The 12104-nt window shown below is 43.0% G+C and overlaps 1 protein-coding gene across 2 annotated transcripts in view; it reads right to left on the bottom strand.

The window, feature by feature from the left end:
- Positions 1 to 12104, bottom strand: part of LOC126162528 (sodium-dependent nutrient amino acid transporter 1-like) — a 224143-nt gene that overhangs the window by 79737 nt on the left and 132302 nt on the right. For both annotated transcript variants that reach the window (XM_049919098.1, XM_049919099.1), the window contains exon 4: positions 1451 to 1736. In XM_049919098.1, coding sequence (XP_049775055.1) covers positions 1451 to 1736 — 286 coding nt within the window. The remainder of the gene's footprint in view (positions 1 to 1450; positions 1737 to 12104) is intronic.

Raw genomic sequence — 12104 nt, 5'->3', positions numbered from 1 at the left:
TTATTCTGTGGACGACTCGAAGCCCCGACGGGGAAAGCTGCGCGGACCGTGACAAGGCGCCTAAGACCGTGCGGCTACCCCGTGCGGTCATAGACGATTAATCTTGTGAAAATTCTGAATATTAGAGGAGCTTACAAGTGTTTAGAGGTCTTAATCATATTCTTCCGGCCATTTCTAACAGTGTAGTAAACTACATCATCTTACTTAAAGACCTCAAACCTCCTTAGGGAAGACCTTCGTAATGTAAAGGTGAAAGTGATATTTAGGATGGAAATCAATGAAGAGTGACGTATATATACCCACTTTCCTATAAAACGGAACGAAACGATTCTCGATGTCATAACGCCGTCTCCAGCGCCTTGTGCTCTTCCCTCAACGGTTGCATAGTGTCTTACGACGGTTCTCGCTCCCTCCGATCTAAGGAGAAACCCACATGAGTCACCAGCTGTGACTGACTGTTGCCTACGAGCAACAATCTAGTTTCGATACAGCAGAGAAAATTCAAATCTCTTCTAATTCACAACTGGATTACAGTACGCTGTTTCTCATGTACCGACATAGTTAGGTTACACAACGCCATGCTAGCCGCATGTGGTAGCCGTGCGGTCTGGGAGGCCTTGGCACGGTTCGCGCGGCTGCCCCCGTCGGAGGTTCGAGTCTTAGCTCGAGCTTGGGTGTATGTGTGTTGTCTTTAGCATAAGTTAGCTTAAGTTAGATAACATAGAGTGTAAGCCTTGGGACCGATAACTTCAGCAGTTTGGTCCCTTAGGAACTTACCACAAAATTTCCAAAACGCCATGCTACACGCTACAGTTCTGCTCTCTGGCGGCAGAGGATCGCTACAGTTCTGCCCTCTGGCGGCAGAGGATTGCAGATTGCCTCAGCGGAGCGGGAAAGTCGACCGAGTATTATGCAGAACTCAATCGATATTCAGAACAGAATAAAAAATTCGGAGGTATTACTTTTCAACACGCCCTCGTGAATTTTCACGCCCCCTTTCGTCTACGACATTCTTCACATACATTTCTGGATTTTAGGAGTAGATACAGAATCGAGCTCTTCATTATCAGTTGCTCCCTTCAGAACTAAGTTATAGACTTTCATTATTATCGCACTGGCCTTGACTGGCAGTATTTTGTAAAAGACCTAATTTGTTTTACGAACACTACGATTTTTTTCTGGGAAAAATTCTCTATCTAATTACAGCGTAAAAATCTCTAACGTTCTTAATCTCTTCATGGATTTGAAACTTGAGCAGTGTTTAGAGGCTTTCAGTTAGCTGTTTTTTTGTAGATAATAAACCAGCTGGAACCAACAGAAAATTCTTTAATTACAAGCAAAGTTAGCCCCATCCCTTTTTCAAGTAGAAAATATACGCAACGAACTGTCTCCACGTTTTCGCAAGCCTGAAAGCGCGCATTGGCTTTGGAATGCTGTCGCCGCTGCTTACCGGTGAGCGCTGGTGCCATGTTCCACACCTTGATAGGGCCGTAGCTAGAGAACTGTCCCATGGCCATCTCCATGTAGTAGAGCGGTTTGCCGATGACGAGCAGCACGATGATGTAGGGGATGAGGAAGGCGCCGCCGCCGTTCTTGTAGGCTGTGTACGGGAAGCGCCACACGTTGCCCAGGCCGACGGACATGGCGATGCACGACATGAGGAACTCTACGCCATTGGACCACTGAGCGCGCTCCGATTCGTCGCCCTCTGTCGTCTCAGGTCCGGTCACCGGAGGCTAGAATGATAGAACCATAAAATTTTGTTCTCTACCAAGTCTTCTAAGAGTATAAACAGTTTATGCGCTGTAGCTTACATGGGAGCAATAGATTGTTCCCGCCTTAGACGCTAATCGTAATATGTCAGTGTCGAAGTCACTGTTTTTACTCCTATTAAATAGCGTAAGGCATATCAGCAGTTCCTGAACGACTCGTGGATAACTTAATATGTGCGATAACGGTGCTCTATTGTATTAGTAACTCCGACTTTGGCAACTAGGTGGGCGTCATTGACAAACAACCGAATAAGTGATATCCTTTCAAGAGTAATTATGAATATCATAGTGATGAAATTACTCACGGATACGTCTTCCGAAAGTACGCTTGATCAAACGACCGATAACCCTATTTTATATCGAGATGGAGAAAAATTATTTTTGCTAAGTATTCTTACGAGAGCGCTATGCTCTCTACTGACCTTAATCCTGTTGCTATAACAGTTGAATTTCGTTTGTCATACGACATTAACTTTCGCATTAATTTGCTTAATGAATCTGATGTATTTAACAACGCAACGTAGTAGCTAATGCCCCATATACGTAGGGTGTTAAAAAACTGTCGAATACTTTCAGAGGAAGTAGTACTCATCGAAACAAGAAAAATAAGTCCATTAAACATGGGTCGGTAAATGCATACTTTCTGAGGTAAGTTCAGTAAACATGTGTCCCGAAATGCATACTTTCTGCGATAAACACGTGTTTACAGGAGGTGTTCAACGTAGCGTCCATTCATGACAATACATGTCTCTGCCCTCCGGTCTAAGGAATGACAAGCCCTTTGTAGTATACCTAGTTGTTGTTGTTGTACCTGCTGGCACGCATTAAAGAAGTGACCCTATAGTGTCCAAAACTGGTTCAAATGGCTCTGAGCACTATGGGATTTCACTGCTGAGGTCGTCAGTCCCCTAGAACTTAGAACTACTTAAACCTAACTAACCTAAGGACATCACACACATCCATGCCCGAGGCAGGATTCGAACCTGCGACCGTAGTGATCGCGAGGTTCCAGACTGTAGCGCCTAGAAACGCTGGGCCACTCCGGCCGGCCCTGTAGTGTCCGCTCAGAGTTGACTGGCGTGGCGTAGACCAATTCTTTAAAATGTCGTCATAACCAAAAGTCTAGCAATTGAGGTCTGGGGAACGAGCAGCCTCCCCACCCGCCACCTCGACCAATCCGACGGTCCTCGAATGTCTGTGTCAGGTGTACGCTCACGTTGTGACGAAAATGTGCTGCAGTCCCATCATGCATGAACCACATTCGTATTCGTTGCTGCAATGGCACAGCCTCTAGCAAGGTAGGCTATACAGTAATGAGGAAGTCCAGATAACGTGCTCTAGTTAACCTTTGTGGTAGCACGTATGTCCGCATTAATCTATCGCCAATACGCTTGCCCGTACCTTGACTGATAATCGGTGTTGATGCCCTCTTTCCTGAATTGCCAGGGGATTTACATCTGCCCACACATGCTGGTTATGAAAATTCACGACACCATCTCTTGCGAACCCTGCCTCATCGGTAAATAAAATCTTGGATGTTAACAGTGGATCTGCGGCACTCTTCTGCAACTGCCCTTGACAGAACCACGGTCTGCCACGGTGATCCTGTGGCCTTAGAGCCTGAACGTGCTGTAGATGATATGGGTACAGCGATTGTTCATGAAGTACTCCCCAGATAAGAGAGTGAGACACGCCATCTGGTGTTGCTAATCGTCGAGCACTGGTCCCAGGGGTTTCTCCCACCGATCGTAGCACACGGTCCTCCATGTCAGGTGTGCGGACTGTGGGCCCTTCCACTGTTAGTCTTTCGAAGTGCAAGGGTACCTGTGTCCCTCAGACGCTGGAAAAGTCTGCCGAACAGCTTGTCAGAGGGCACTCTGCGCTGTGGATATTTTTCAGAGCAGAGGGCATGGGTTCGCAGGCTACGTCTATGGGTCAAATGGTTCAAATGGCTCTGAGCACTATGGGACTTAACATCTATGGTCATCAGTCCCCTAGAACTTAGAACTACTTAAACCTAACTAACCTAAGGAAAGCACACAACACCCAGCCATCACGAGGCAGAGAAAATCCCTGACCCCGCCGGGAATCGAACCCGGGAACCCGGGCGTGGGAAGCGAGAACGCTACCGCACGACCACGAGATGCGGGCGGCTACGTCTATTTGCTAAACCATAGCCGAGTACCACATCCATCATTTCACTTCTCGAGTAATAGACTATCATTGCTAACGAGTGGCAGAAGAGAGAAAACGTAAATGTACTGCACTTTTTGCAGCAGAGCGCAGTAAAAGTAAACAAGTAAAGTGAATCTGCGTTTTGAAGAAGGTAAAACACCATGATACGCACCCTGGGTTGGTACCTTACAATAATGCACGCAAACACGACGAAAACTAAGGTAGCCTACATCACGACTCTAACCACACTGCTGACTGCAGACCAACTAATGGCAGGTAGAGCGCTGTTAATAGGACATCATAATATACTACCGACACATTTGACGGAGCGCCAAAGCAACGACTGTGCTAATATCCGCAACCAAGCGCCGCGCAGCCCTTCCTATAAACAAGTGTTTGTTAATTGGACTTATTTTTCGTGTTTAGATGAGTACTGTCACCTCTCAAAATATTTGTCATATTTTTTTTAAACGCCCTGTATACAGGTTGTCCCTCCTAAGAGTCGTGAGGCGCATTTTCGTTAGTGTTTCGTGAGATATTTCCAATTTCATTTTCGCAATGGTTAGCTGGAGTCAGCCCAAACAAGTGTTGTTCATCAAGCCTGTCATGCGACGTCCAGAGTCGACACGAAGTGTCGTTATGTTTCCAGTTACGAGTAATAGATTTTTAAAGTGGAATTTTACCTGACCATTCAATTCAACGGTCCCAAATCAGTCTGGTGCGATATTCGTTTTCCCGAAACGTATCAAAAACTGAACACAGATTTACATCTACATCTAACTCTACATCCATACCTGACGGTGTGTGGCGGAGGGTACCTTGAGTACCTCTATCGGTTCTCCCTTCTATTCCAGTCTTGTTCATGAAAATAAAGATTGTCGGTATGCCTTTTTGTGGGCTCTAATCTCTCTTATTTTATCCTCATGGTCTCTTCGCGAGATATACGTAGGAGGGAGCAATTTACTGCTTAACTCCTCGGTGAAGGTATGTTCTCGAAACTTCAACAAAATCCCGTACCGTGCTACTGAGCGTCTCTCCTGCAGAGTCTTCCATGGAAGTTTATCTATCATCTCCGTAACGCTTTCGCGATTACTAAATGATCCTGTAACGAAGCGCGCTGCTCTCCGTTGGATCTTCTCTATCTCTTCTATCAACCATATCTGGTACGGATCCCACACCGGTGAGCAGTATTCAAGCAGTGGGTGAACAAGTGTACTGTAACCTACTTCCTTTGTTTTCGGACTGCATTTCCTTAGGGTTCTTCCAATGAATCTCAGTCTGGCATTTGCTTTACCGACGATTAATTTTATATGGCCATTCCATTTTAAATCACTCCTGATGCCTACTTACAGATAATTTATGGAATTAACTGCTTCCAGTTGCTGACCTGCTATATTGTAGCTAAATGATAAAGGATCTTTCTTTCTACGTATTCACAGCATCAACCATGGAAACAAGAAAAAGGTGTACTCAGTTGTAAAAAAAAGCAAAATAGGAATAGTGAACGGTCCAAGCTTAAGACTTGCAACATCGAGCGCATTTGAAGAGCAACGGCCTCGTGGTTGTGTGTTCGAGGTGTGGGATTGCGAAAGGGGAGATTCGTATTCGAATCTCCCTCGTGTCCCATTTCTTTTCTTGCCGTATTATGAACTGTCTGTCCGGTCATTGACGTGTCTGTTCGCTGTATTCAAATTTGTGTCTGCGTCGTGTTGTAAAATCCGTTTGCAACAGCGAGCTGTAAAGAAGGGACCTCTAGACGTAAGTACGTCCTATTTGTTCTACACAAGTACCACATGCTATGAGTCTTGCGCTCCGTTTCAGAAGTTTTGACTCTTGAATGTCTTTGTTGTAATATTGTTCACAACCGTTTATATGTTGTTTTCATTTCTGTGAGAGGTATACGCGGCAACTCGTCTGCTCTCACTCTTCATCACATTTACTTGGGACGGTAATATATTCTTACATCCTATAACCAATGTATAGCATGACAGTTATCAAGACTACAGATAAAGAACAGACAGGTCAGCGACCGGACGGAAAGTCCATAATTTTCTAAAAAAATTTAAAAAAAATTGATCACGTGGGAGATTTGAGTACGGAACTTTCGGTTTGCCCTCCAACACTGCAACCATACAACCACGACGCGTGGTTCTTCCAATTCGTGGGAGCTTGCCCATCTCGACCTTGGACCGTTCACTGTTTCTATTTAGCTTCTTTTTCCACAGTTCAGTACACCTTGTTCCTGTTTTAATGCTTGATCTGCGTTCAGTTTTTGACGGGATATCCACTGGACTATCTTACACCTAAAATTGAGGAGTGCTGCGATGGAGTCTCCCTTGTGAGAAGCACAGCTGCGTGGTGGTGCAGTCAGCGAGGGTCAGGGCAGTGCTGCCGTGGCTGGAGTGCTCGTTGATCTTCGTGTCTTACTGTCCCTGTTAACATACATCGGTAAAACGAATATCCCACTAGACTAATCTGAGACCGCTCTGTCGAATGGGCACGTAAAATTCCACTTGAAAAATAATTTTCTTTGTAACGGAAAACAAACTGACGCTTTTCATCAACGCTTGACGTCACATGAAAGACATGATGATCAGCATTTGTTTGGGCTGACTTCAACTACACAATGCAAAAACAAAATTGCAGATATCTGCCGAAACACCAGTGAAAATGCGCCTGACGACTGTTAGAGAGACATCATATATTCTGGAGGGGCATGGTTCAAATTCCTATCTATCCGGCCACTCAGTTGTGAGGTTTATCATAATTTTTATAAATTAATTATGGACGGTTGCTTCAACAAATTCAGCGAGCTATTTCTCCACCCCTAAAGACGCCGATAACGATGAGATAATAGACTTTATCTTTTCTTTGGCTTACCAAATGAATATTATGTTTGTTTTTATAAAAGTGTATATCCTACAAACAAGTTTCAGTAATAGTAAAAGATGTTAAATGACAACATTACCGAAAATATACGTCTAAAACTTTTCTTCTGCGAGCTACACAGCCCATAAAAGACATGGAACAGATATAATCAACGCACGTCTTGGTCAGCACTCAAGAATCAAGTATTACTGTCGCTGTAATTTAGAAAAGATGTAAATGATCCGCCATTGATTCAAGTCCGAGCAGAAGATATTACTACAAACTGAAAACTTGTTACCTTCTCATTGTTAACTGTCACCTGTTCACCTCAGTGACAACATATCACAGCACAGAAGTTGTCTGTAGTACCGTACTTCATTTTCTACACTGCTGCATTGACAACCATCGGCAAAAGTGCGGCGGTTGCTGATTGCACGATCTTTACAGACACCCTACCGTGGCCCCATGTGCTGCTCTTCTTGCAGGGACACCTGAGAGTCAGTTTTCAACAAGGTAACGGCCGCTATAGCTCACGTTTCTCGCAGGCATTCCCGCACTTCCGTGACGTTGCCGTCAGCAAGCTAAACACAGCAGAGGGGTCGCATAAAATGCTAGAATATTCAGTTTGAATGTATAGAAAATCTGCCACATTATCCACAACAGGCATTATATAAAAAATAAATAACTATGCTGATGAATATGAAGCACTCTTTCAACACACAAAGCTGTCAGACATGCCACAGATAAGTTTAAAAGTATAATCTGTTTCGTACCGAAGTTTTTACAAAAAAATTCCTTTCATACTGAAATAGTTGTTATTGGCTTCCAGACTTTTGTGCTACATTGACAAAAACATCAGATTAAGCTATAACATTCTCTGCCTCGTGATGACTGGGTGTTGTGTGATGTCCTTAGGTTAGTTAGGTTTAAGTAGTTCTAAGTTCTAGGGGACTGATGACCATAGATGTTAAGTCCCATAGTGCTCAGAGACATTTGAACCATTTGAAGCAATAACAACATTTCAGTAATTATCTTCGCTGCAGACGTCACCCGTGTGTATAGATCTTTCCTCAGCCGCATACGATTATTTTCTATTAATAAATTTTGGACAAATCTTTGCAATAAAATAAATGGCTCTTGTGTGAGACAACAAAAAAAATGGTTCAAATGGCTCTGAGCACTTTGGAACTTAACTTCTGAGGTCATCAGTCCCCTAGAACTTAGAACTACTTAAACCTAACTAACCTAAAGACATCACACACTTCCATGCCCAAGGCAGGATTCGAACCTGCGACCATAGCGGCCGCGCGCTTCCTGATTGTAACGCCTAGAACCGCTCGACCGCCCCGACCGGCTGCGAGACAACACTTCACCACCTGGTGCTTCTACAAAGATTCGAAAGATGCATTTTCTCCGGTGTTTCGGCAGGTATTTGAAATTTAGTTTATGCATTCTTTAGCTAGAGTCAGCGCAAAAAATTACCGTCGGTTTGTTTCTCATCACAAATAAAACAATTTTTCGGAATTTTACGAGCCCATTCGATACAGTGCTCCAAAATTAGTCTAGGCGGATAATCGTTTTATTGGTACTTATTAACAGGGATAGTAAAACGTGGAGAATAAACAGCACTCCAATGGCTTCGCAGTAGCAGTTAGCGCGGGTCAGTGCAGTGCTGTCGCTGCTTGTCCCAGTTAATACGCATCGATAAAACAAATATCGCACTAGACTAATATGGGACCTCTCTGTTGAATGGACACGTAAAATTCCTCTTTAAAAATAACACTACGAGTCGCAGGAAAGACGTGATGAGCTCTGTTTGTTTAGGGTGACTCCAGCTATTACAATGCGAAAACGAAATTGCAAATATTTTGAAACACCACAGACAATGCTCCTGATGGGTCTTAGGACAGACGCCCAGTATGTGGTGTCTGCTCTTCCTGACATATCTGAAATAACGGACACCTTATGTGATTCGAAGCCGCTTTTGGACACTGAAATGATTCAGTGACAACAGGTGAAAATTTGTGCTCGAACCTAAGGCTCCTGCTTAATTTGAACGATCGCTTAAACGAATCGGCTACCCGAGCATACTTCCCATCCGTCTGAAATTCCCAGCCTGTTACACACCACTGGCGTAGCTTCACCTACCCATGAAGCCCTCATTCGCCGTTTCGGATTCTCGCAAGAGATCGGGCATCGTACCCTACTGATACTTACACGTATGTGATGTCTGTTCTTTTGGACACCGTTTCACGGGTAGGTGACGCTACGCTAGCAGTGTACAACAGGCTTTAGATTTGGGTCGACTCGGCAGCGTGCTCGGATGGCCGATGCGGTTAGTCAGAGGGCTCGCGTTAAACGGGAGATCCGACTTAGGGTCACGGTCCAGTCCGGCCCAAATTTTTATCTGTTGCCACTGATTCATTTCAAAGCCTAAAAGCGTCTAATGTCATTGAAACATGCTATTTGTCACACTGAATTCAAAATTTTTTAACGGCTGATTTGAGATCGTGCAGAATGTTTATGTTTCAGGTTTTTATTTTGATGTAAAACTAAAGTACCTGAAAAACGCTTGTAGCAATTTTCTTAAAGTATGTTAAAAACGAGAAGTGACATCCAACACAATTTAACTGAGCAGCAATGTCTGTGAAAGAGAGGGGAAAGAATAAAATAGGATAATAGAAAGATCGATGATTTCTATTTTATTTCATGGAAACGAAACAAGTGCCGTTAAAAGTAAAATTGTGGCAGATGCGGAAACTGACGATAATAGCAGCGAAGCACATTAAATTCAAAATAATGATACACTGTACATCTGCAGACACTACGTTACGATTTTATGGAGACGTAGCCATACTTTTGCTTTCCCAAAATAAGGGCTTGAATGTAACAAAGATAAAAACGGTGAATATTTCCGATAGACCTTAGCGGTGATCGTATAGGGCCCGCTTTAAGAATTTCAAAGTTTCTTTCGTTTGAATAAAATTAACAATGTCGCATAGATATGAGAACGGACAATAAATATTTTAGAAAAGGTTATATCTTTGATGTAATTGAAACTTTTATTCCATCTAGTTTTGCAACAAAAATACTACAGCAAGAATTTTAAATTTTCAATGTGCTCATTGCTAGTGTTTGTACCATACGAATGTATGTAAGGTAATTTTACACTATAATTATTGAAATAATGTCGTCGGTATTGAATTTGGAGTAATGCTACGTAATAAAAGTCAGGAGCTCCAAATTACGGCAGAGAGCTTTTCCAGTAGAGAGATATAGAGAAAAAAAACATATACGGACTTCCAAAACTTCGCGCTATTAACTTTAGGCTTAACGAGAGTTTCAGCTCCAAGCACCAATAAGCTAACAGAGTAAATGAAGTCTTTGTTGCAGAGTTTATATTGCTTGACAGTCTTATGCAGATAATGCCTGTTGACTAAATACACAACCTTTGCAAGTAGAAGCGACGATTATTCTAAAAATCTAATTAAAAATTAATTTGTAATAACGTATTAAGTGCTTTTGTTTACTGATTTGCACGAATTCAGGTTCATAAGGTATGACTGGAAGCCATATACACTGTGTAATATTTATCAAACTGCATTTTCAGTTCTGCTAGTTAAGTGCTTCAGAAACTTATGAAAAGTGCCTGGTGTCAAAGGAACGCTTTTTAGAACAATCAAGATGTCCAAGGCGTTGTTACATCGTACCGCAGATTCGTATTGCGTACAACCATATATCAAAGAAAAAAATGGTTCAAATGGCTCTGAGCACTATGGGACTTAACTGCTGTGGTCATCAGTCCCCTAGAACTTAGAACTACTCAAACCTAACTAACCTAAGGACATCACACACATCCATGCCCAAGGCAAGATACGAACCTGCGACCGTAGCGGTCGCGCGGTTCCAGACTGTAGCGCCTAGAACCGCTCGGCCACTCCGGCCGGCTATATCAAAGAGATACGATTACAAACACAGCGGTCTGCGTAAACTAATGATCTCTTGCACAGCACTTTGAGAAAGGTTGATTCAGAAAATGTAGGTTTAGGTGTTCATTCCAGACAAGATAGTCTCAAAAACTACTGTGTATTATGTGAAGGGTTAAATATTTTTCGAACGGTGATCGTCTATTTGAAACAGCCCTCCTTGCGAATCATATACTAACCTACACACGTTGCCATTATGGTTTCAATAAAATATTTTTTTACTTATTCCTTAATAATAGTTGGATCATTACAGACAATGTACTGTAAGCGCTCGATTGCTGAGAAATGCGCGTATGAGTGAATTTGACACTTGCAGCAGAAATCCAGAAATGTCACTATCAAATAGCCACCCAAATATCCGGCGTAATACGTTATATCTAGAAATATTATTTTGGAAGTGTGACTCAGACTTTGCTAAATTTTACATCACAATTCCAAACTTTTTCCGGTTGGTGTGCAGCGAAATCTTGAAGTTGTTGTTAGCCAACAGCCTTTTCCCAATCTACATGAAATTTATTTGCAGTTGTGTATATCGACACCCATCAGCTGTATAATGGAACGACGACAGTGAAAATTGTGCCGGACTGGGACTTGATCCCAGATACCCCGCTTTTCGCGAGAGGTCGCCTTACCATTGGGCTATGCGAGAACGACTCACGGCCACACCCAAACTTCCGTATGTCGTCAACCATGTGTCAAGAACCTGCACCGTACATTCATTATGTATATTTCCGTACAGGGGTGGCATTTTAATTGAATGTCGCTCGCTCGGTGTCGGCGGGTAAATATGTTACTGCAGTACCTGTGTTGCTCAGACGTGGTAGCCTAACCGTAAGGCGACAGATCGCGATAAGCGGAAAATCCATTTTTGAGTCACGGTCCGGCATAAATTTTCACTGTCGTCATTATATTACACAGTTGCTGTTGTTCATATTCGCAAATGCGAATTCATTTCATGTATTTCATAACGGCTGTAGTCGCCGCAGTGCCTGTTCTTCCGGACTTGCTTACGTATCCGAAGGAACGTTGCATCGTAATTATGAACACAGGTACTGCAATATCGTCAAGTCTCGTTCAAAAAAAGCATGGAATTTGAGTTAAATGCAGTCTCAATGTTGGCGGGTGGGTATGTAACAACACACTTCCTGCAATAAGCAGTTAAAGTGATGTGAACCTTTTGTCAACGTTCCTCGCTACGTAAGAAAATGTCTGCGTACTGTTCACATGCTAATGTAACGTCTGTAACATCGGTTTTCACTCGACGAGGCCTTGGCACATAACGGCTTAAAAAGTTGACAAAGGA

The sequence above is a fragment of the Schistocerca cancellata genome, chromosome 2, assembly GCF_023864275.1.
Source record: "Schistocerca cancellata isolate TAMUIC-IGC-003103 chromosome 2, iqSchCanc2.1, whole genome shotgun sequence".
Lineage (NCBI taxonomy): Eukaryota > Metazoa > Arthropoda > Insecta > Orthoptera > Acrididae > Schistocerca > Schistocerca cancellata.
The sequence above is the reverse complement of the archived record's forward strand: the minus strand, read 5'-3'. Positions and strand labels throughout refer to the sequence as shown.